The sequence below is a fragment of the Stegostoma tigrinum genome, chromosome 47 (genome assembly GCF_030684315.1).
Source record: "Stegostoma tigrinum isolate sSteTig4 chromosome 47, sSteTig4.hap1, whole genome shotgun sequence".
Lineage (NCBI taxonomy): Eukaryota > Metazoa > Chordata > Chondrichthyes > Orectolobiformes > Stegostomatidae > Stegostoma > Stegostoma tigrinum.
In genome coordinates, this window is record NC_081400.1 from 4,659,862 (window position 1) to 4,685,577 (window position 25,716).

At 51.3% G+C, this 25,716-nt stretch overlaps 2 protein-coding genes across 2 annotated transcripts in view; both read right to left on the reverse strand.

Annotated features, from left to right (window-relative positions):
• Positions 1-6,269, reverse strand: part of LOC125449717 (annexin A2-like) — a 28,228-nt gene extending 21,959 nt beyond the window's left edge. Inside the window, exons 1-2 of the mRNA XM_059643015.1 lie at positions 5,919-6,269; positions 2,552-2,605 (exon numbers count right to left, since the gene is read on the reverse strand). Of these exons, the coding sequence (XP_059498998.1) occupies positions 2,552-2,599 (48 nt within the window). The 5' untranslated portion in view covers positions 2,600-2,605; positions 5,919-6,269. The remainder of the gene's footprint in view (positions 1-2,551; positions 2,606-5,918) is intronic.
• A 6,434-nt stretch (positions 6,270-12,703) lies between these two features.
• Positions 12,704-25,520, reverse strand: hax1 (HCLS1 associated protein X-1). Its single transcript, XM_059643052.1, is given in 9 exon segments — positions 12,704-13,318; positions 15,025-15,178; positions 18,255-18,370; positions 19,918-19,972; positions 22,108-22,236; positions 22,238-22,323; positions 22,750-22,828; positions 22,830-22,956; positions 25,389-25,520. Coding segments are annotated over 9 exon segments (936 nt in total). The 5' UTR covers positions 25,451-25,520; the 3' UTR covers positions 12,704-13,190.
• Between the last annotated feature and the right edge of the window lie 196 nt (positions 25,521-25,716).

Here is a 25,716-nt window from a genome sequence, read left to right on the forward strand (position 1 = left end):
CTAGACCCTTCATCAGAAATCCTATTGTACAGAGGAGCAGACTGAAAGGGGCCTACTCCAGCCCCTGTTTCCTATCTTAATCTCATTGAATCATGTGGCTTGAGTCATATTTGAAGGTGATAAATAGCATTTAAGAGACAATCAATGTTGAAAATGATATGGAAAGCGATGTAGCTATGTAGCAGCAGACCCACAGCATTAATGCAGACTTAGGAGAGAGATATTTGCAGAAAGGTGTAGTATAAGTGAGATTTATGTAACTCATGGTAACGAGAGTAATTGCATCACTTGGTTATTAGTCAGAGAAAGGACAGGATAAGAATAAGCAGGTGACACCAGAATTTGGGCGTGTGGTAGAGAACAAAGTTTATTTCAGTGGGACCTTGATCCAATGGGGCGAGGAGTGGCAGGGGGAGTTTAATCTAGATAAATACTGCATTTTGGAAAGGCAAATCAGGGCAGGATTAATGGTCAGGTCCTGGGGGGTGTCGCTGAACAGAGAGACCTTGGGGGGCAGGTACGTAGCTCCCTGAAAGTGGAGTTGCAGGTAGACAGGGCGGTGAGGAAGGTGTTCGGTACGCTCGCCTTTATTGGTCAGTGAGTTTCGGAGTTGGGATGGTCATGTTGGGGCTGTACAGGACATTGATAGGGCCACTCTTGGAATACTGTGTTTAATCCTGGTCTCCCTGCTCCAGGAAGGATGTTGTGAAAGGGTCAGAAAAGATTTACAGGGATGTTGGAGGGTTTGAGTTACAGGGAGTTTTCTCTGGAGCATCGGAGCCTGAGGGGGTGACCTTATAGAGTTTTATAAAATCATGAGGGGCATGGATAGGGTGAATAGCCAAAGTCTTTTCCCCCAGGGGTAGGGGGGAGTCCAAAACTAGAGGGGCATAGGTTTAAGGTGAGAGGGGAAAGGGACCCGAGGGGTAACGTTTTCACACAGAGGGTGGTGTGTGTGTGGAAGGAGCTGCCAGAGGAAGTGGGTGGAGGCTGGTACAGTTACAGCATTTAAAGGGCATCGGGATGGGGACACGGATAGGAAGGGTTTAGAGGGATATGCTGGCAAATGGGACTTGATATACTGAGGATTCTGGTCAGCCTGGACGGGTTGGGCTGAAGGGTCTATTTCCGTATTGCGTATTTCGATGAGGCACCTTTGGTCCATAACCCTCAATAATTTGGTTCATCAAAAAAATTAATCCATCTCTTATTTCAGATTTAAGACAACCTCAGCCCAAAGACACTCCAGGCTTGTACCTCGATTATCGGAGGAAGAGTACAAGCTTCTCCACCATTTCACAGAATACTTTTACCCGGTTTCTTTCCAACATCTCAGGCCATCTCATCTGAGAGACTTACTGACTCGCATCTGTCGATACTTTATAAAAACACTTTCGGAAACTCCCTCAGTCAATCTTGGGCCAAATTCCCTCATTGCATTCTGATGAGGTGGAGGGTACAGATTACCAGGAATACATTTCTAAGCAAATGCTCCCAGGACAGGGACAGAACAGGGTTACTCCTTTATTCATTCATGGGATGAGGGCGTCGCTGGCCAGACAGCATTTATTGCCCCATCCCTAATTGCCCAGAGGGCAGCTAAGAGTCAACCACATTGCTGTGGGTCTGGAGTCACATGTAGGCCAGACCAGGTAAGGATGGCAGTTTCCTTCCCTGAAGGGCATTAGTGAACCAGATGGGCTTTTCCTGATAATTGACAATGAATTCATGGTCATCATTAGATTCTTAATTCCAGATATTTATTGAATTCAAATTCCACCATCTGCTGTGTCCCCTGGGTGTTTGGATTAACAGTCCCATGATAATACCACGAGGTCATTGCCTCCCCAAAGTCAAGCTCCCTCTACACTGACCTCCCCAAACAAACACTCCCAGGACAGGGACAGCACCGGGTTAGATACAGAGCAAAACTCCCTCTACACTGTTCCCCCGGCCATCAAACACACGCAGGAACAGGAACAGCATGGGGTAAGATGCAGAGTAAAGCTCCTTCTACACTAAACACCCCACCCCAATCAAATACTCCCAGGACATGGACAGCATGGGATTAGGTATAGAGTAAAGCTCCCTATACACTGTCCCCCCCACCCATTAAACACTCCCAGGACAGGGACAGCACAGGGTTAGATACAGAGTAAAGCTCCCTCCACATTGTCCCCCCTCCAACTAAACACTCCCAGGACAGGGACAGCACAGGGTTAGATACAGAGTAAAGCTCTCTCTACCTTGTCCCCCCGCTCCAATCAAACACTCCCAGGACAGGGACAGCATGAGGTTAGACACAGAATAAAAGGAAATCTCCACAGCGGCGCATTTGTGTGGAGGCTGTGCAACCAGGGTGTGCGTCACACTGAACCCCAAGCCTCTCGTCATGCTATGTCAATGAAAACCATCTTCTGGCAGAAGGCACCGGATCATGAGGATGAAATTTTGATTGATTTGTGAAAGTGCCTGGGAAGAGATCATGCAAACACCTTTATGTTAACCATTTGTAGTGCCCAGTCTGTTCACAAGGAAGCGCTGTACTCACCCGGTCTACCTGAACAATTTGACTGAGGATTTCATTCACAAGTACCATTGTGACCTGCAAAAACAGTAGAATAATTTAACCCATGGCAAATAAATTAGCAGATAGTGACAGGATCGGCTCAGCAAACAAACTTCAGCCCTCAGTTAGATCCAGCAGTCTGGCATCGGAATTTTTACCAGCCTACCCTTCAGATTCCAACAGCGCTGCACTGTCGGAAGGTCAGCACCGAGGGAGTGGTCACCGGAGGGTCAGTGCCAAGGGTGCAGGCATTGTCGGAGGATCAGCGCCGAGGGTGTGGGCACTGTTGGAGGGTTGGTGCTGATGGAACAGGCACTATCGGGGGTCAGCACGAGGGGAGGGATCATGGTCAGAGGATCGACGCTGAGGGAGCGGGCACTGTCGGAGGGTCAGTGCCGAGGGAGCGGGCGCTGTCAGAGGGCTGGTGCTGAGGGAGCGGGCACTGATGGTGGTAGGTGTTGGGGTGTAGGGGCTGGAGGAGGTGATAGAGATGGGGAGTGTATCAGGACTGGAGGAGGGCACAGGAACGGGGCCTGGCTGTGTGATTAGGAGGGATGAACATATGAACAATAGTGGGTGGGTGGCTGTGAGTCATTGAGGCAAGTCTGGAATGTTTGCTGTGCCTAAAACATACCTGCCTCGACGGGGCTAGCTCCTTGCTGCACTGGTTCACCCAGCTTGGATCAGGAAGGGGTATGGGATCTTCCTGTGCAGGGGCTGCTTTTCCTCTGTCATGCCCTAAAGGGTAATGCTGGCCTGAAAAACACAGGGAAGAGTCTAATGGTCTGCCCTCCCTTGTCCCGGAGGCTGAAGGGTGAGAGTTTGGGACAGCTCTAACTCCAGGAGGTGACCATGCCAATGTATTTGACCAAAACCCCATCAGGGTCCCTTAATGGTTAAGGAAATTGGGCGTCCCTACTTGGTCAGGGTCCAGGCGACTCCAGACAACGGTGAGGTGGCGGCCTCTTAACTCTGAATTACCCCTGAGTGAGGCACTCAGCTCAAGGACTGGAAATGATGAGGTTACGCACTTTGGCAGGAAGAAGAGAGCAGCCAAATATTATCGAAATGGTGAAAGACTGCATAAAGCTGCAGAATGCAGAACGCTCCTCCGTGAGCCATAGAAAGCCTGCATCCCTAATTCAGCAGGCAATAAGGACAGCTGGCTTTTATTTTGAAGGGAATGCAATGTAAAAGTCGGGATTTTTTTTGCTAAAACTATATGAGGCTCCAGGCAGAGCAAAACCAGAATGCTGCGATCAGTTCTGGGGCCTCGTATCCAAGAAAAGATAGACTGGCCTTGGAGAGAGTCCCGAGGAGGTTCACTCAGCTAATACTGGGTGCGGAAGGGATGTATTGTGAGGAGAGGTTGGGCCTGTACTCAAAGATGTACAGCATGGAAGCAGACCCTTCGGTCCAACTTGTCCATGCTGACCCTAAATTAATCCAGTCTTGTCTCATTTGAGTTTAGAGGATTGAGAGACAACCTCATTGAAATGTATAAGATTCTCAGGGGGAAATTGACAGGGGAGATGTGGGGAAGTTGTTTCCCCTTGTGTGGGGGAGAGTCTAGGACCAGCGGGGCCTCATTTCAGAATAAGGGGGTCGTCGATTGAAGACAGAGATGGGAAGGAATTTCTTGTCTCTCCGAGGGGAGCAAATCTGTGGAATTCTTTACTGCGGAGGGCTGTTGAGGCTGGGTCATTCAGGGCATTGAAGGCTGAGATGGAGAGATTTTTAATCAGGAAGGGAGTTGGCGGGGGGAAGGGCGGGGAAAGTGGGAATAGAGGAAGATGGGATCAGTTGCGATCTCGTCGAACAGCAGGGTGGAGCCAATGGACCGAAGGGCCTGCTTCTGGTCCTAGGGACAAGCATCAAATGCTGGAGGGCCATGAATGAAGATAGAGAATAAATTTAGCTCCGACACACAGACCACACCCTACGGTTTCAGTGACATTTGGTGTGGAAGGGGCAGGGGGAGGCAGTGGGGTGGGGGGTGTAGGGGGAAGCGTGGGGTGGGCACTTGTCCCAAAGTCGATTGTCACATGCCAATCTAACTCAAAAGTAGCTCAATAATCTGGGTTACCAATGACTCTTTGATTATGGGGAATCCGATGTTGTAAAACTGACCACTCTTCTGGGGTAACCTAACTGGGCAACGGGATCGAGGGAAATGTAAATCTTTGCTGGCCAGAGTGGGGTTTGACCCCTCTGATCAGTAGCCATTGAGAATAGATCTAGTTAAAGCTCTGGTTTGTACCTGGTCTCAGTCAGTTCGGACTTGGTTAATCTCCTGGTTAGAATCTGGAATCAGGGATTACACTAAGATCTTGTTAATATCCTGGTTAGAATCTGGAATCGGGGATTACACTAGGGGCTTGTTAATATCCTGGTCAGAATCTGGAATCAGGGATTACATTAGGATCTTGCTAATATCCTGGTTAGAATGTGGGCTCAGGGATTACTTTAGGATCTTGTTAATATCCTGCTTAGAATCTGGAATCAGGGATTACATTAGGATCTTGCTAATGTCCTGGTTAGAATCTGGAATCAGGGATTACATTAGGGACTTGTTAATATCCTGCTTAGAATCTGGAATCAGGGATTACATTAGGATCTTGTTAACCTCCTGGTTAGAATCTGGAATCAGAGATTACACTAGGGGCTTGTTAATATCCTGGTTAGAATCTGGAATCAGGGATTACATCAGGGGCTTGTTAATATCCTGGTTAGAATCTGGAATCAGGGATTACACTAGGATTTTGTTAATTTCTTAGTTTTGTATTTTGAAATTAGAGATTTCTCAATGAGTAGGAGAATAGTGTTCACTTTCTTCCCAGAAGTGGGCGTTGTCCAGAAAAAAATTCATTAACACCAAGCTGATCTCCTCCTCTCTCTCTGAGCCCAGAAAGGAATTCAAGTCTCAAACACGAAACAAAAAGGAAATTACAACAACGAAGAGAGCGAGCCTCAAAAGCAGCGAACAAAACTTTCCTGACACAAGAGATCCACCGCTGAAACCGTCCCGTTTCGGGGAAAGTGGGGGGGTTTCCCTTTGGAAGCAAGAGGGACACTTTTTTCTTTCTGAGGTAATTCCTGCCCCAGGGAAGTGGTGATAAGGCAGCAGGAGCATTGGAAGAGTCTCAGTGAAAAATAAACAAAAAGCTGCAAAAGCTTTCATGAACTTGCACTGTCTGGGTCTGGGATGGAGAGTCGTCATAGCCCTCACCTTCCGATGCTAACTACTTCTCATCAGGTAGCAAACACCTCCCTTCTCCCTCCTAACAGTTCCTATAACTCTCCCAGCTAACCCTCAGGCACAGAGCAGCCGGTTTTTCCTGGAACTTACCTGGGGTTTAGTTTCAGAGATCTGGGGCCTGTGTCCTCTTTCTCTCTCTCAGAAGCAAAGTCTGCTCAAACCGCCTCCTGCTACAGTGGGGTGTGTCTGAACATTCACTGAGTGACTCACCTGCAGGAAGGCAGGCTGAGCTAGAAAGAGCCAATCCAGATTGCTCAGCTTCTTACCAGGCAATGCCAGTTGTCACAGGGCAGAGGTGGCATCCAGGCAGTGGGACGGCAGGATCCCACTGACTTCTACGTGACAGATCTTTTCGCTGTCGTGATACGGGTCGAGGGGCAACTCTCGGTCACATATAGACTGCCATGCAATCCTGTCCGACAGCGCCCGCTCCCTCGGCGCTCACCCTCCGACAGTGCAGCACTCCATCAGTGCTGGTCTCTGACAGCGCCCGCTCCCTCGGCGCTGACCCCTCCGACAGTGCCCGCTCCCTCGGCGCTGGCCCTTCGACAGTGCAGCACTCCATCAGTGCTGGTCTCTGGCAGTGCCCGCTCCCTCGGTGCTGACCCTCCAACAGCACCCACTCCCTCAGCACTGACCCTCCGACAGTACGGCACTCCATCAGTGCTGGTCTCTGACAGCACCCGCTCCCTCAGCACTGGCCCTCTGACAGCGCAGCACTCCCTCAGTGCTGGCCTTCCGACAGTGCGGCACTCCATCAGTGCTGGTCTCTTGACAGTGCCTGCTCTGTCAGCACCGACGTCCCTACAGTTCCCACTCCTTCACCGCTGACCCTCTGACAGCGCCCGCTCCCTCAGCACTGACGTCCCTACAGTTCCCACTCCTTCAGCACTGACCCTCTGACAGTGCCCGCTCCCTCAGCATTGACCCTCCCACAGTGCCCACTCCCTCGACGCTGACCCTCCCACAGTGCGGCGCTCTCTCGGCACTGATCCTTCGATGGCAGCCCCTCCCTCAGCACTGACCCTGCGATGGCACCCGCTCCCTCAGCGCTGACCCTCCAGTGGTACCCACCAGCTCAGGCTGACCCTCTGACAATGCCCACTCCATCATTGCTGACCTGCTGACAACGTGACACTCCCTCAGTGCCAAACCTCTGACAGTGCCCATTCCATCAGCCCTGACCCTCCGACAGTTCCCACTCCCTCAGTGCTGACCCTCTGACAGGGCCCATTCCCTCAGCCCTGACCCTCCAAAAGTTCCCACTCCTTTGGCGCTGGCCCTCCGACAGTGCCCGCTCCCTTGGCGCTGGCCCTCCGACAGTGCCCGCTCCCTCAGCACTGGCCCTCCGACAGTGCCTGCTCCCTTGGCCCTGACCCTCCAACACTGCCCGTTCCCTCAGTGCTGACCCTCCAACAGTGCCCACTTGTGCAGTGCAGACCCTCCGTCGGCATGGCACTCCCTCAACACTGACCCTCCATCACTACAATGCTCCTCAAACATCCTCTCTGGTAGCCTGCCTCTGGATTGCGTGGCCCAGTTACAATGGGGTCTCAACCTCTTACTTCTCAAGGTTTGGGAGAGTTGTCTGGGAGCAGGGGCGGGGCAGCAGAGAAGTGGTTTGGTCAGGGCTCTTTCTGGTGCAAGCCAACAGAAGGCCATTCAGCTACATGGTCCTTCACAGTGCCCCCACTCCCATTTACCCTCTGAGCCCAGAGATGACAGAAAGGTGGGGTGTGGGGGGTGGTATCAACTGGGGTGCTGGATAAATGCCCCCCCATAACCAGTCACTGGGTCTCAACTGTGACCATGCCCTCCCACTGACGACCGTCCCTCCCACTCTCTTCTTCACCCTCCCTCGGATGAGATTTGTTTTGAAATTTCTGGGCGTGTGGGGTGTGGGATGGGCATCTGGTTGTCCAGCCAGTATTTCCAGTCTCTCCCGTCTCCCGACTCTGTGACGAGAGCTGTTTCAGGCTTCCCCTCGACGGACAAGTTTCGGGCTGTAATCGGAAAACGCAAAGTCTCACTGCAGACAGGCCCTTCAGATACCACCTATTACTGCAGGAGCTGGGTTCAGGTTAGACTTAGACTTCAAGAGAGCACACCCTTGCGTACGTGTGAGATGTTCCAGAGTATCCAGTTCCTGCGAGCGCCGATCCCTAACAAACTGCCCTACATCAACAAAAAGTGGTCAAGACCACACAACAACTCTTATACTTGTGCAACAAGCCGAGGAAATAGGTCGCAGACACGTTTGGCCAGCCTGTGGGTTTGGTTGCAAATGTTTCATCACACTAACTAGACAACATCAGCAGCGTGGCCCCTCTGGTGTTCTGTCCTGCTTGTTATTTAAATGCCTTGGTTTGCTGGGGTGGTTGGTGTCACTTCTGGCTCTGTTTCTCAGTGGTTTCTACACAGGGTCTAATTCAACACGTTTGTTGATGGAGTTCCAGTAGGACTACAGGCCTCCAGGAATTCCCTGGGGTGTCTCTGTTTGGCTTGTGCAATCGTGGCTGTGTTGTCCCAGTCGAACCTGTGCCCCTCTTTGTCTGTGTGTAGTGAGGCAACTGAGAAGTGAACTGTATTTTGTACATTAATATATTACATGGTAGTAAAACAACATGTTTTTGCATGGCAATTTGTAATTATTTTAATACCAAGCAGTATATACATGCAAAGACATATTATTTTGGCATGTTGTACCTTTATATCTGTATGGTACTTTGTATATTAATATACAAAATATTAACTTGCTTTCGCACTGAGCTGAAAAGGCAAATCCTTTACAAACCTCGATCGCCGTACATTTAAAATAGAATTAGGTTTCACTGTCATGTGCATTCAAGGGCAGGGAACACAGTGAAAGGTGTACAAACTCGCTAATTCCTCAGAACCACACAAGCCCAACAGAGCAGAAGCAGGCCATTCTGCCCACTGAGTCTTTGCCGACACTTTGAAAAGCATCCCACACAGACCATTCTCCCTACGCTATCCATAATCCACCCCAACCCGCACATCCCTGGGCACTACGGGACAATTTAGCACGGCCAACCCACCCTGACCCGCACATCCCTGGGCACTACGGGACAATTTAGCACGGCCAATCCACCCTAACCCGCACATCCCTGGGCACTATGAGACAACTTAGCACGGCCAACCCACCCTAAACCGCACATCCCTGGGCACTACGGGACAATTTAGCACAGCCAACCCACCCTAACCCGCACATCCCTGGGCACTACGGGACAATTTAGCACGGCCAATCCACCCTAACCCGCACATCTCTGGGCACTACGGGACAATTTAGCATGGCCAACCCACCCTAACCCGCACATCCATGGACACAACGGGACAATTTAGCACGGCCAATCCACCCTAACCCGCACATCCCTGGGCACTACGGGACAATTTAGCATGGCCAACCCACCCTAACCCGCACATCCATGGACACAACGGGACAATTTAGCACGGCCAATCCACCCTAACCCGCACATCCCTGGGCACTACAGGACAATTTAGCACGGCCAATCCACCCTAACCTGCACATCCCTGGGCACTGCGGGACAATTTAGCACGGCCAATGCACCCTAACCTGCACATCCCTGGGCACTACGGGACAATTTAGCACGGCCAATGCACCCTAACCTGCACATCCCTGGGCACTACGGGACAATTTAGCACGGCCAACCCACCCTGACCCGCACATCCCTGGGCACTGCGGGACAATTTAGCACGGCCAATCCACCCTAACCCGCACATCCCTGGGCACTACGGGACAATTTAGCACGGCCAATGCACCCTAACCCGCACATCCCTGGGCACTACGGGACAATTTAGCACGGCCAATGCACCCTAACCTGCACATCCCTGGGCACTACGGGACAATTTAGCACGGCCAATCCACCCTAACCCGCACATCCCTGGGCACTACGGGACAATTTAGCACGGCCAATGCACCCTAACCTGCACATCCCTGGGCACTACGGGACAATTTAGCACGGCCAATCCACCCTAACCCGCACATCCCTGGGCACTACGGGACAATTTAGCACGGCCAATCCACCCTAACCCGCACATCCCTGGGCACTGTGGGACAATTTAGCACGGCCAATCCACCCTAACTCGCACATCCCTGGGCACTGCGGGACAATTTAGCACGGCCAACCCACCCTAACCTGTACATCTTTGGACTGCAGCAGACAGCACAGCGACTCAGGGGTTAGCACTGCTGCCTCACAGCTCCAGGGACCCGGGTTCGAACCCACCCTCACGTGACTGTCTGTGTGGGTTTCCTCCCACAGTCCAAGTATGTGTAGGTTAGGGTGGATTGACTGTGCTAAATTACCCATCATGTTCAGGGCTGTGTAGATTAGGTGGGTTATGGGGGGGGGGGGGGGGGGGGAGATGTGTCTAGGTGGGATGCTTTGACAGTCAGTGTGCACTTGTTGGGTCGAAGGGCCAGTTTCCACACTGTAGGGACTCTCTGAAACTGGAGCACCTAGAGGAAACCCACTCAGACACTGTTCACACAGTTGCCCCAGGATGGAACTGAACCCGGGTCCCTGGAGCTCAGAGAAAGGAATGCTGACTAAAACCACTCAGTATTCCGTTTGTAGTCTGACAAGTCCCTTGTGTACTTACAGCAAAACCTTCCAACGTTTTAGAATAAAGTTAAACTAGTTTTCTAATCAATCTGTTCAGATATGTTATTACACACCAGGTGGAACTTGAACCTGGGCCTTCCGTTCGAGTTAGGAACACTACCACTGTGCTTCAAGGGAGCAGCAAACCCACCATTCCCTTTGCAATAAGGGCCAGCTATCTGTTTGCCTTCTCTATTACCCACAGGACGTGAAGAATGTTTAAACCAAGCACTTAGAAGTGGCATGACACCCCTCTGGCACAGGCAGGACGAGAACCTGGGCCTTCTGTTTCACAGGTAAGGACACTGCCACACACCAGAAGGGCCCCACTGGTAAAACGTGGAGGCATTTCTGTCAGTGATGCGCAAGGACCCACAAATCCCTGTGCTGTTGCAGTCAAAACGTTAATCATATTCCACTCTGACAGCTAGAGTCGCCAACCTCTCTCATCTTCCCTCAACTGGATTGTCCCTCATATCTGGGACCATTCAAAACTCACCAGCTTTCTCCACGTTTCCACACTGGACCTCCTGAATGTGGTAAATTGGCACTGCCTGCATGAAGAGCCTTTGCCCACCCCACCTCCACAGCCTGACCCTTAGCTTCCACACATTCAGTTGCTCTTGGCCCCTCCGATGCCAAAGAGGTGCCCCCTTAGCACTGACCCTCAGACGGTGCCGACACCCTGATAGTGCCTGCTCCCTCAGTGCTGACCCTCCGAAGGTGCCCGCTCCCTCACATTATAACATACACCAGGCCAGAGGATACATTAGGAGGGTCAAGGCACAGAGAGCATGCCAGAGGGAGAGGGAGAGAGAGGGGGGAGCGAGAGAGCGCGCGAGAGAGAACAAAACATACAAACAGAACGAGAAAAACAACCAGGCAGAGGAACAGAGAGTGACAGCAACAGAAATTAAGATGGAATGAAGACAAAAGAGTGAGAGAAACAGTGAGACTGCAGGGGAAGGCACCTGCCAGAGGGAGTGAGAGGGATCATGAGAGAATGAGGATGGAAGAGAGAGTGAAACACAGTGAGAGAAAGACAGCAAGAACGAGCGAGAGTGAGAGAGAAAGTGGAACAGAGTGTGAGACAACCAAACAGAGAGAATGAGAGACAGGGAGCGAGAGCAATAGAGCAAGTGAAAGAGAGGGGGGATGGCAAGGAAGACAGCGAGAGAGAGAATGACGGCGAAAGGCTGAGAGACACAGCTGAAGCAAGAGAGGGAGAGAGAGTAGGTGAGACTGACACAGCTATATGAGAGAGACAGGGCAAGAAAAAATGCACTAGGAAGAGAGGCGTTGACAAGAGAGAAGACAGCAAGGATGGAGAGAGGAATGAGAGCACAACAGTGAGACAGCAAGCACTAAAAGAGAGAGCGAGACGAAGCACTGGTAGAAAGCAAGGAGGGAGATAAATAACAGCAGGTCAGACAGCAAGGCAGGGATAGAGAAAGCTCACAAGATAGACGGGGAGACGGATGAGAAGCTGCAGAGTATAATGTACACGAGGATCAGTTCACAATATCAGTTGACAAAGGCACAGGCACGATTCTACAGGCAGGCCCTGTTTGTAAACACACAGTGAGGAGACGCAATAAAATGGGACTGAGTTAAAATAATTGCACACTGAGATTTTCATCATTCTTTCATGGGATGTGCATGTTCCTGACCTGGGTGGCATCTTCACCTGACCCCAAGTCAATTGAGCACCTCACTCAGAGCTGTTTCAGAGGGGGGCCCCCATCACTGTGGGGAGGGGTAGGAGTCACAGATGCCAGAGTCTGAGGAGGGGAGGGGGAAAATGGGTAGGTGCCATGCTTAATATCACAGCCTCAAAGTTGGCACACAATTCCCGACAGCGGCCCGCTCCCTCCGCGCTGAGCCTCCGACAGCGCCCGCTCCCTCCGCGCTGAGCCTCCGACAGCGCCCGCTCCCTCCGCGCTGAGCCTCCGACAGCGCCCGCTCCCTCCGCGCTGAGCCTCCGACAGCGCCCGCTCCCCCCTCCGACAGCACCTGCTCCCTCAGCCCTGACCCACCGACAGTGCCCGCTCCCTCAGCCCTGACCCTCCGACAGTGCCTGCTCCGTCGGCGCTGACTCTCCAACAGTGTGGTGCCAGCCTGTGCAGTGTTTCCGGTTTTACAGTGGCGCTCTGACACACAATCCTCAGGCAGGGGCGATGCCAGGGGGCGGTGCGCCACCATGGTGGACCAGGAGAGTTCAAACCAAAATGAACGATGTTGACTTTATTGCACCTGAACGAATGACATCTCAAACTTCAGGAGGAGCATGCAGAGTCTGCGCAGGTTACGTCCGCGTGTGGAACATACCCAAGTTAGTCGGGAGGGCACGGAGCAGCGTGTGCATGTGGGCACAGTAAAGTCCCGCACAGCTCAGTGAGACAGCGCAATACTCCGTCGATGTCAGGAAAGCCAAGGTCCATTCCCACCCCCGCCCGAAAAGTGAATGTGTTGCTGACCTGAAAATGCATATGGTTTCACACAAAAAAACCCGGTCTGTTCACGGCAAACACAGGCCCTGCAGCTGCACACATCCCACGACACACACATACAGACACAAAACACTCGTATAGTTAAGGGCAGACACACACACACACAGACAGACACACACCCTACAGCCGGTGCAACTGGGGTCTCTTCTCACATTATATCACCCCCACCCCCCACTTCAAGCTGCCCCTTGCTGTGTGAGAGTCAGTCAGCGGCTGAAGATCCCCTTGAGCAGCTTATCGAGGAAGGAGAGAGAGTCACCAAACGTCTGCAGCTCATGGGGAGTGTCCTTTCCTGCCCGGTGCTCCCAGTGCTCTGTGAACCTTTCGCGTTCGCCTGCACAAGAGAGAATGGGAAACGGTTACTGCTGACCAGCGCAAACCACTCCACCCAGACATAAGAACTGGGAGCAGGAGTAGGCCATTCAGCCCCTTGAGCCTGCTCCGCCATTCAATAAGATCATGGCTGATCTTTTCGTGGACTCAGATCCACTTACCCACGCTCTCACCCACTCCCTTAATTCCTTCATTGTTCAAAAAAAAATCTACCTTAGCTTTAAAAACATTTACTGAAGTAGTGATAACTACTTCACTGGGCAAGGAATTCCAAAGATTCACAACCCTCTGCGTGAATAAGTTCCTTCTCAATTCAGTCCTAAATCTGCTCCCTCTAATCTCGAGGCTATACCCTCTAGTCCTAGCTTCACCTGTCAGTGGGAACATCCCCTCTATTTCTATCTTATCTCTTCCCTTCATAATTTTATTTGTTTCTATAAGATCCTCTCCTCAATCTTCCAATGAATATAATCCCAGTCTACTTGGTCTCTCTTCGTAAGCCAAGCCCCTCAGCTCCAGTGAACCTAGTGAACCTCCTCTGCACCCCCTCCAGTGCCAGTACATCCTTCCTCAAGTAAAGAGACCAAAACTGCACACAGTACTCCAGGTGAAGCCTCACTAACACCTTGTACAGCTGCAATATAACCTGTCTGCTTTTAAACTCAAGCCCTTTAGCAATGAAGGACAAAATTCCACTTGCCTTCCTAATTACTTGTTGCACCTGCAGACCAACCTTCTGTGATTCCTGCACAAGGTCACCCATGTCCCTCTGCATTGGAGCATGCTGCAACTTCTTTCCATTCAAGTAATAATCCCTTTCACTATTACACCAGAGGGCTGCGGGCACGGGGCAGAGGGGAGGCTGAGGGCATCCCCGCATCTTCTGCCAGGTGCACATTGTCCACACTTAAAACACGCGCGCACACCGCATTACTAGCGCACGACGAGATGGGGTACAACATACCCACTTAAAAAGTATATAGAAGAATGCACACAGCCGCAGAGTATACAAACAAAGACATTTGGCAGGCAAGCTCGTGAGCAAACGCGTGCACGCTGATACAAACTCCGATCGCGTGCACGCTGATACAAACTCCGATCGCGTGCACGCTGATACAAACTCCGATCGCGTGCACGCTGATACAAACTCCGATCGCGTGCACACACAGATAAACAAGCACATAGTGAATATATAAGCACGTCTATACACACACACACACACACACACACACAGGCATGTGAGTAAACAACATTAACACACTTGCACACAAATATACAAGCATGCACACATCCTCTCACGTGTGCAGGTATACAGCCATGCATACAAGGACACTGCCACGCACATACGAGTACACAAGCACACACGCACGCAAACAGCCACATATGTGCATAAGTAGATACCGCCACACAACTCTGCACATAGAAATGCATTAATACAACTATAAATACTCACACTCGCACACGTGACATGCAGTCACAGACTGCGTCACAAAAACAGTGCATGCTCAGCTCCTGGTTTATAATGCAGAACTAGGACACTGGCTGCCATGTTCCTGGAACCCTCCCCTCCACTGCCATTCATTAACAGCCCTCAACACCTACAGAGCCTGACCTCCCTCCACCTCAGCTGCCTTTCACAGGCACCAATGGTTTTCAAAGACACGGTCTCCCCGAGATACCTGCCCACACCACCCCTCCAACACTCACTGTCATCCATGTTGACCATCTCTTCAGTGCGTTCCTCCTTGCCCTGAGCGTCCCGCCGGGTCACTGTGGTGTACGACTGCTCCCCTTGTGCCCGCGTCACTGTGGTCTCCTCGTTCCCTTCACCGTCCCGTGTCACTCGACGTTCCTCTACGCTCTGAAGAGTTGGGGGGAAGGGGGTGGTGGTGGTGGGAGGGACACATTTTAAAGTAACACATTTAGACAGCATTCCCGCGCCCACACACACCCCCCACAACCGTTCACAGCCGGTCCCCTCTCACAGGCCCCACTTCCCTGCGCTCAACATGGGTCAATGCTTCACAGGCAGTGCCGAGTGGAAGTGTGGCTATGGCAGGCATCGGAAGGTGCCCGACCACGCTCCTCCCTCGCACTCCGGTCATTTCTTGGCAGAGATAAACATTTTAACACTATAGGGGAAGTCATGTTAAGGCACTGGCGAAGCATCTCCAACTATAGGAAGCATGTTATTGAGCTGGGGAGGGTTCAGAAGAGATTTACCAGGATGTTGCTGGGTATGGAAAGTTTGAGTTACAAAGGCAGGCCCTCTTTTCACCAAAGTGCAGGAGGTTGAGAGGTGACCTTACAGAAGTTTATAAAATCATGAAGGCTATAGATAGGATTAATGGTAGGTGGCTTTTCCTGTGGCGGGGTGGGGGGAGGCGGGTGGATTTCAAGACCAGGGAGCACATTTCGGTGGTGAGTGGGGTTCCACAGGGCTCTGTCCTTGGGCCTCTACTGTTTGTAATTTTTATTAATGACTTGGATGAGGGGATTGAAGGATGCGTCAGCAAGTTTGCAGATGACACAAAGGTCGGAGGTGTCGTTGACAGTATAGAGGGCTGTTGTAGGCTGCAGCGGGGCATTGACAGGATGCAGAGATGGGCTGAGAGGTGGCAGATGGAGTTCAACCTGGATAAGTGCAAGGTGATGCATTTTGGAAGGTCGAATTTGAAAGCTGAGTACAGGATTAAGGATAGGATTCTTGGCAGTGTGGAGGAACAGAGGGATCTTGGTGTGCTGATACACAGATCCCTTAAAATGGCCACCCAAGTGGACAGGGTTGTTAAGAAAGCATATGGTGTTTTGGCTTTCATTAACAGGGGGATTGAGTTTAAGAGTCGTGAGATCTTGTTGCAGCTCTATAAAACTTTGCTTAGACCGCACTTGGAATACTGTGTCCAGTTCTGGTCGCCCTATTATAGGAAAGATGTGGATGCTTTGGAGGGGGTTCAGAGGAGGTTTACCAGGATTCTGCCTGGACTGGAGGGCTTATCTTATGAAGAGAGGTTGACTGAGCTCGGTCTCTTTTCATTGGAGAAAAGGAGGAGGAGAGGGGACCTAACTGAGGTATACAAGATAATGAGAGGCATAGATAGAGTTGATAGCCAGAGACTATTTCCCAGGGCAGAAATGGCTAACACGAGGGGTCATAGTTTTAAGCTGGTTGGAGGAATGTATAGAGGGGATGTCAGAAGCGGGTTCTTTACACAGAGAGTTGTGAGAGCATGGAATGCATTGCCAGCAGCAGCTGTGGAAGCAAGGTCATTGGGGTCATTTAAGAGACTGCTGGGCATGCATATGGTCACAGAAATTTGAGGGTGCATACATGAGGATCAATGGTCGGCACAACATTGTGGGCTGAAGGGCCTGTTCTGTGCTGTACTGTTCTATGTTCTATGTTCTATTTTTAAGGTGAGAGGAGACAGATTTAAACAAGACATGAGGGGCAGATTGTTTTCCACACAGAAGGAGGTTCACGTGCGGAATGAGCTTCCTGAGGAAGTGGTGGATGTGGGCACACTTACAACGTTTAAAAGACATTTGGATAAGTACATGAATGGGAAAGGTTTGGATGGATATGGGCCAGGAGCAGGCAGGTGGGGCTAGGTTAGTTTGGGATTATGCTCGGTGTGGACTGACCGAATGGGCTGTTTCTGTGCTGGAGGAGTCCATACAGGAGCGCAGTGAAAAATAAAATTGTATAAAAAAAGGGCCTTCTCGGGTAAAGTACAAAATAAAGAACAACGTTAGACGTTACACATTATGGGCCTACCTGGCATTAGGTAGGCTAGTGAAGGTAAAGGTCGAAATATCGCAGTCATTCACAGGACAAAAGGATAACAGGTGTGTGTGTGTGTGTGTGTGTGTGTGTGTGTGTGTGTGTGTGTGTGTGTGTGTGTGTGTGTGTGTGTGTACAAACGCGTGCGGGCGCGAGAGAGACAAGGGGGCATGATAGCCGGGCTGACCACGTGGGTCACCAGCAGAAATACACTCAGGAACCTCTGCCCAACTGTGACATGGTTAGGGTTAGTTTCAAAAATGGGAATCTGCTGGAAAAGCTCAGCAGGTCGGGCAGCTCTCCATCTGCAAAACAAATTTAAAAAGAAAAAACCCTGAGCTTCCAGTTGCCTACCACTTCAACACACCACCCTGTTGCCCTGGCCAACATCTCTGTCTCAGGCTTGCTGCAGTGCTCCAGCAAAGCTCAGGTCTGGCAGAAGAGTCAACCAAACTTTAAGCATTAGCTTGCTCCCTCCCTTCCTCCCTCTCCACGGATGCAGCCCGAGCCGCTGTGATTTCCAGCATTTTGTTGTTTTCGGTACAGATTCCAGCCTCTGCAGTAACTTGCTCCTGCCTGGAAGGACAGCACCTCATTTTCCACTCAGGGGCCCTGCAACCTTTTGGGCTGAATACTGAGCCCCAACAGCCCTCCCATGTCCTTCCCCCAACCCCAAACATGCCAGGCCTTGTTCTCTCAGTCTGCCGTTACACACCATCCACTGTTAGCCCCGAACAGTCCCCGTTAATAGCTATTTACCTTGCTACCTGGGCCGTCATCCACTCCTTTAGTCAGTCCAAGCGTTACCCCTCTCTTTGGCCTCTATCACTTACTCCTTTCCCTCTCTCCCCACCCTATCTTCACTGCAAATGGGACTGGATGGATTTAGGATATCTGGTCGACATGGATGAGTCGGACCAAAGGGTCTGTTTCTGTGCTCTACAACTCTGTGACTCTGTTTATTTTCTCATAGCCTGCTTAGTACCTGTCCCCCAGTCTCTCTCTTAAAGCCATATATCAGGCCCATGAGTGCTGGCACCTTGTGCACTGCCCCGCATGTCCTGTCTGAAGTGACAGCCCTCGACAGGCAGTTCCACAGGGCAGCTTCGGGACGGGGGAGCAGTGTAGAATTACAGCATTAAACAGCACTCACCCCGTCAGGGAGGACGACTTTCGACACCGACACACTCTTGAAATAAGATCTGGTCTGGGGCTCCGAAGGCTTCAAGATCTTATCCAGACCTTCGGAGTTCACTCGGGAGTCCAGGTCTGCCAAGGAAGCACAGGTTTGGAGTTAGGGACGCTGTACCATATCGCCAGGGAAGAGTGGGCACCAAATCAGAAATACAAACAGGGCACAGTGTTTCTGATGGGCCTGCTGGGGAAAGGGGACGGGGGGGAGACAGGGGAGCGAGGGGGGGGGGGAAACAGGGGAAGGTGGCGAGCGAGGTGGGGGCAACTGCGGAGCAAGGAAGCAATAGAGGGGGGAAGGGGGAGCATGACGGGGGGGGGGGGGGGGGGGAAGAGGGGAGTGGGCCGGTTCAGGGAGGCAGAGGGGCAGGGTGAGAGTTGTAGGAAGGAGGGAGGGGAGGGAGGGGGAGGAGGGGGGCCGACGGCGGGCCGGGGTGAGGGGGAGACGGAGGGGAGGGAGAGAGGGAGGTTGATGTTGGAGTACATTACAGAGACAGGGACAGGTCTAAGTTCTGGAGCTGATTAAATAGATAAGTTGGGAGTCGTCGCCATCAGAGGCAACAGGGGATATGGAGGGGGATTTGGAAACAACAACAATGCTACAGCAAAGGTTTTGTTCGACTGTGACCAGGAACGAGTTTAGCAAGAACAGCCTGAGCTACAATGTAATCAGCAGTGATGCACTGAAGTATGTGGAGAGTGGGCTGAGGTACGGCTTTGGTACAGTGGGTGGGGTCTGCAGCTGTCAAGCAGAGCTGGCTGATGTCACGCAGCTGTTAAGTCTACCCTGGGGTTGGCCGTGACATGCACGAGAATTCCCAGAGGCTTGGCATTCCAACCGGAACTCCATCAGCAAACACATTGATTTGGAGCCCATCTACCACCCGCTGAGAAAAAGAACAGGAAATGACATCACCAATACAGGAAATGACATCACCAACCCAAGGAAACCTAACCAGATAAATAGAAAGCGGGACATAGCACCGGCGCTTCATCGGAGGCTCACTGATGATGTTACCTAGGATGGTGACAAAACGTCTGAAAACTAACCTTCCAGCTCAGCGAGCAAACTCACATCCAGAACCTCAACCTGAGCTACAAATCTTCTCAAAACTCGCTAACACTAGGGTATAAACTGAGAGCAGCGAGGGCCGGCAGCTTGGAACAGAACTGCCCGAGAATACTGAGATGACAAGGTGTGGAGCTGGATGAACGCAGCAGGCCAAGCAGCATCTCAGGAGCAGGAGGGCTGACATTTCGGGCCTCTTCAGAGAAGGGCACTCCATTTCTGAAGAAGGGTCCAGGCCCGAAACGTCAGCTTTCCTGCTCCTCTGATGCTGCTGGGCCTGCTGCGTTCATCCAGCTCCACACCTTGTCATCTCAGATTCTCCAGCATCTGCAGTTCCTACTATCTCTGACCGACAATACTGGCTTGCGACTTCCTGATACTCGGGCCTTGCTTCGTCATGTCCGAGCTGACCGCTCCCACCTCCAGTCAGCTACAACGGACCTTTGGCCTAGCAGGGTGTCCCTCTGCCACAGCCCAGGCCAATCACATCACCTCTATCAACGGCCAACACACGCCCTGCCAGTAATCTGCCCCAACCCAACAGCCTCAAACTCACCTTTGTCCTCTTTCACCGTCTCTCCCTGTCTCAGCGACTCCCACATCTCCTCAAACTGCAAAGAAAGAGAGCGCCTTGAGTAGAGATCCCCCAAAAATAGCCGGGAGGGGCGGGTTCGAGGAGCGACAGATGAATTTAATTCAGATAAATATGAGGTATTGTGATCAGAGATCATGGGAACTGCAGATGCTGGAGAATCCGAGATAACAAAGTGTGGGGCTGGATGACCACAGCAGGCCAAGCAGCATCTTAGGACCACAAAAGCTGACGTTTCAGGCCTTGCCCCTTCATCAGAAAAGATGAATGGGCCGAAACGTCAGCTTCTGTGCCTCCTAAGATGCTGCTTGGCCTGCTGTGGTCATCCAGCCCCACACTTTGTTATCTTAAATATGAAGTAATGGCATTTTGGTAAATCAGGGGAAAACTTACACAATTAATGGTAGGGCCCTGGGAAGTGCTGTAGAACAAAGAGATCTATGGGTTGAGGTACATAATTGTTTGAAGTTTGGAGTGGAGGGGGGTAAGAAGGTGTAAGCACACTTTGCTTTCATTGCTGAGACCTCTGAGAGTCCCGTTCAGGTCTCCCTGTTATAAGAAGGTCATTGTTAAACTGAGGCGGTTCGGGAGAGATTTGACCAGGACGGTGCCAGGAATGGAGGGTGTGAGTTATAAGGAGAGGCCAGACAGGCTGGGACCTTTATCCACTGGAACGTAGCAGGTTGAGGAGTGACCTTGTGGAAGTTTAAAAAATCACGAGGGGTACAACTAAGGTGAACGACAGGGGACTTTTCTCTCAGGTGGGGGATTTCAAGACTGGGGGCATATTTTTAAGTTCAGAGGGGAAAGACTTTAAAAAGACACATGGGGCAACTTTCTCATATAAACAGTGGTTCGAGGGTGGAACGAACTTCCAGAGGAAGTGGTGCATGTGGCACAGTTACAACGTTTAGAAGACATTTGGATAAGTGCAGGAATGGGAAAGGTTTGGAGGGATATGGGCCAGGAGCAGGTAGGTGGGGCTAAGTTAGTTTGGGATTGGGGGATTGGGGTCAGCATGGACTGGTTGGGCCGAAGGGTCCATTTCTGCGCTGCATGACTCCACGAAACCCTCTCGGCATGGGTCATCCAGTGTGCCCATCCTGCACCAAATCCAAGCAGTTGGACCTATCCCAGATGCCCAAACAGAGGTCCGTGGGTCCTCACACACATACTGATGTTCTCATACACAAGTAGCGAATAATTAGGGAGGCAAGTGGACCATTGGTCGTATAAAAGTCGAGTTCCAACTGCACACCGCTTTGGCGAGACAATGCTGGCGAGTCTGGTGTCCAGTTTTGGTTCCCGTTTTTCAGGAAGGGCACATTGCCATTGGAGGCCGTTTACAGAATTTTTTTAATGTATAATTTGTTCACAGAGAGTGGATGCTGTTGGCTGATGTTCTGAGTTGTCTCGCACGAAGGTAGTGCAAAGCTGCCATCTTGAGCCATTGCAGTCCTGCAGGTCGGGGTTGGGCAGTTAGGGAGGGAGTGGACACCGAAGGAAGGGTCGATGTATTTCCCACTCAAGACGGTGTGGGGCTCAGAGGGGGGAAGGCGGCGTTCCTACATTGCTGCTGCCCTCGACTACCAGACGCAAGTGGCCGTTAGCTCGGAAGGTGCTGTCTGAGGAGACTCCGTGAGTTCATCTTTACAGATGGGGCTGGGGGGGGGGGGGGGGGGGGGGGGGGGAGAGTGGGGGAAGTGGGCTGGGGAGGAGGGGAGCATCCCGGGCAGGAGGGGTGGGTGGAGACGGTGGTGGGGGCCGGAGGAGGAGTGTCGCAGGAGGGAGACGGTGGGTGGTGGTGTGGGTGGGGGGGGGGGGGGGGGGGGGGGGGTTGGTGGGGGGGTTGTGGGGAGGTGTCGCAGGCGGAGAGCAAGGGTGAGCACGAGGGGACCTTCAACCTTGCAATAAGTCGCAGCGCTCACAAACAGAGAATGGAAACCCTTCTCCTCAAAAGCACTGTTGAGGGTGCAGGGAGTGGGTGAGTTCAAGAGGAGATCTGGAAAACAGGCCGATGGATTGTGGTGACTGGGGCAGGGAACCGAAGCAGGTCAGTGGAGCCTAAGTTACAGCCCAACCGAGTGGCAGGAATGGCTCGGCAGGGCTGAATGGTCTCCTCTTGATCCTGGTCAGGATAGAAGCCGGTTTTACCTTGTTGGATGGATTCCATGGTCTTCTGTAAGGAGTCAGGGGTCCTCTGCGTGGCCCCTCAGGAGTGAGTCTATCCCTCCGGTCACTGTCAGGCTGCTCTCCACTTCCTTCGGGGTGATCCCTCTCTGGCTTCTTTCAACATCAAGTCACGGGGGCTACGTCTGCTCCACTCCTGCTGGCCACCTCCGTACGGATGGGGCTCCAACACAGGCAAGTCTGTGCTCAGGAAAGGGAGGGGTGGGGGGAGGGAGTGACACCAGCTTTACTACAACCTGCTCTCGGATACAGCACTCACTTCATTTCATTACCAAGTAAATGAGAGTCAGCGCCGAGGAGGGCGGGCGCCGCCAGAGGGTTGGGTGCCACGGGGGTGGGGGGGCGCGCACCGGAGGGTCGGGCGCCGGGTTGGGGGGGGGGCGCGGCCAGGGGGTCCGGGCGCCGCCAGAGGGGGCCGCGGGGGGCGAGCGCAGCTGGAGGATCGGGCGCCGAGGGGTGGGGGGTAGGGCACAGCCGGGGGCACCGGGCGCTGCAGGAGGGTCGGCGCCGAGGTAATGATTGAACATTATGTGACTGGTCTCAGAGGCCGTGTGACGCCTGTGAGGATTTAAAGGAAGCAGAGTCAAAAAGAGATAGCGAATTCACCAAATTGTCCACTGGGCACCTCCCAGCTGCCAATGCCTTTGAAAAGTTCGTCCATCTCACGGAAAAGTCCGGAAAAACCCATCGTCGAAATTCCGGCTGCCTGGCCCGAAGCCAAAACCGAAGGTATCTCCCTGACGAGCTCCGAAAAATCCATCGTCTTCATCCTCATCCTCGTCATCCAGTGTCATTCCCTGGAAAAACCTGTCCCTGGGATTAAACACAGAGCCCTTCAATACAATGGAGTCTGCCTGAAACTGGCGTCTGTCTCTCTGGGCCTGGATCATTTTCAGTCTTTACTGGAAATATCAGCATACAGTTATGCAGCCCCACAGACTCTTCAGTCTAACCAGTCTGTGCCGATCCAGATATCCTAAATTAATCCAGACCCATTTGCCAGCATTTGGCCCATATCTCTCTAAACCCGTTCTATCCATGCACCCATCCTTTTAAATGTTATAACTGTACCAGCCTCCACCACTTCCTCTGGCAGCCCATTCCATCTATGCACTACCCTCTTATATCTTTCCCTCTCACTTTAAACCCACACCTTTTGGGACCTCCCTACCCTGGGGAAAAAAAATTTGACTATTCACCCTATCCATGCCCCTCATGATTTTATAAACGTCTATAAAGGGTCATCCCTCAGCCTCCGACGCTCCGGGGAAAATAGCTCTAGGCTATTCGGCCTCACCCCATAGCTCAAACCCTCCATCCGCAGCAACATCGTTATAAATCTCTCCTGAGTCCTTTCTTGTTTCACAACATCCTTCCTGTAGCAGGGAGACCGGAATTGCACACAGTATTCCCAAAGTAGCTGAACCAATGTCCTATATAGCCTCAACGTGACCTTCCCAGCTCCTCTGCTCAATGAACTGACCCCGAATACTTTCCTCCCTATCCTATCTTGTGTGACTCCACTTTCAAGGAACTATGAAGCTGCACTCCAAGGTCTCTCGGTTCAGCAGCTCTCCCCAGGCCCTTACCATTAACTGTGTAAGTCCACTATTTAAAGATTTTCTCATCCTCTATTGCCACCTTACTCTGGCACACATTTCTACAAGTATTTAAGGTTTCTTAATGTGTATTTGAGGGTTTTTCAGAGTACTTAAAGGGCATATAGCATGTATCAGGAATATTAAAAGGTGTCTTATCCTCCCGCTGCCCACTCCGAGGGGTACACAGGCAACTTTTGTTTATTAATTAATGAGATGAAGGCATTGCTGGCTAGGAAGCATTTATGGGCCCGTCCCTAATTGCCCAGAAGGCAATTAACAGTCAACTACATCGCTGTGGGTCTGGAGTCACATGTAGGCCAAACCAGGTAAGGATGGCAGTTTCCTTCCCTAAAGGGTATTAGTGAACCAGGTGGGTTTTTCCAACAATCGACAATGGATTCACGGTCATCATCAGACTCTTTAGATAGCTACTGAATTCAATTCCATCATGTGGAGGAAGCATTAAGGGGTGGAGGAAGCATTAAGGGGTGTTGGAGATTTGGCCGTGTTTAAGGTTAGTTAAGAGACAGTCAGGGAATACTTAAGGACGTTGAAGGCTATGTTTCCTGGTACTGTATTCGAAGGAACATTTGAGTTTCTCTTCCTCCTCAACCCCCCCATCCACAGAGTTAAATACAGGCATTTAAGATGATTTTTGAGATATTATGGGAATAATTAGGGGTTATATTTAAGGGTATATTTAGCTCACATCACCCCACTCCAGGAGAAGTTACTCAAGCTGTATTTAGGATAGTCCGGTTTAGTTAAGGTATATTTGGCACATTTAAAAGGAGTCCCACTCTTTCCCATAGCTCCTTTTGGTAGGTATGAGCTTATACGGGTGCGTTTGGGGAGTACAAGCAGTTATTTGGGGTATTTAGGGTGGGTTCAGGATCTTTTAGGACTATTTCAGGATATATTCAGCACATTTAACGGTATTTAAAGGGTGTCCCATTCTCTGTGCTGTCCTGCTCCGGGGGAAAAAAAATTTAAGCTGCATTACGCATATCTTAGGGCATATATGGGATACATATCACACTTTCTCCAATGCCATGCTCTGCAGGGAGAAGAAAGGAGGTTTTATAGGGCTACATAAAGGCCATTTCATTTCACTTCACACATTTTACAGCTATATCTGGGGTATTTCAGGAATATTTAAGGCATTTTTAAGGGGTATTGAGAATATTTTAGGGCGCATTTGGGCATCTTAGGGATACTTGAGGGTATGTTTCAGCATCTTAGGATACTTAAGGGTATGTTTCGGCATCTTAGGGATACTTAAGGGTATGTTTCGGCATTTCAAGGATATATTTACATATTTTAGGCATAACTAAAGACATATTTACAGATTTTGGGACATTTAAGGATCCATTTGGGCACTTTAGGAGTATTTAAAAGACATATTTAGGCAGTTTAGGAACATTTAAGGACATATTTATGTATTTTAGGAACATTTAAGGATCTATTTGGGATATTTAAGGTCTATTTATATATTTTATTGATCTATTCGGGTATTTAAAGGGTATCTCTCCCACCGCCCCGATTCCCTGGGGACAGGGGATTATATAGTAGGCATTGGGGGTATTTTAAGATGAATTAAGGGGTATTTGGGGTATATTTATAGCTGAATACACAGCGCCTCACCCCCGGCCGTCGCCCCGCTCCGGGAAACCGAAGAAGCCTCGGAACAAACCGAACAAGCTCATGGCGGCGCCACCGTCCCACTCGACCTCCTGCCGTAAAGTGACTCGTCCCCGCCTCCCGACCTCCTGCCGTGAAGAAACGCGTCCCCGCCTCCAGCCGTACAGTGATTTGGGGGAGGGGGGAGCAGACTTCGACCCTCCTGCCGTGAAGTGAATCGTCACCGCCTACCGACCCATAGTCACCGAAGTGAATGTGGACGCCGGCTTCGACCTCCTGCCGTAAGACGGATTGCCGCCGCTGCCCCCACGCAGAGTGAGGTCCGGGCGCC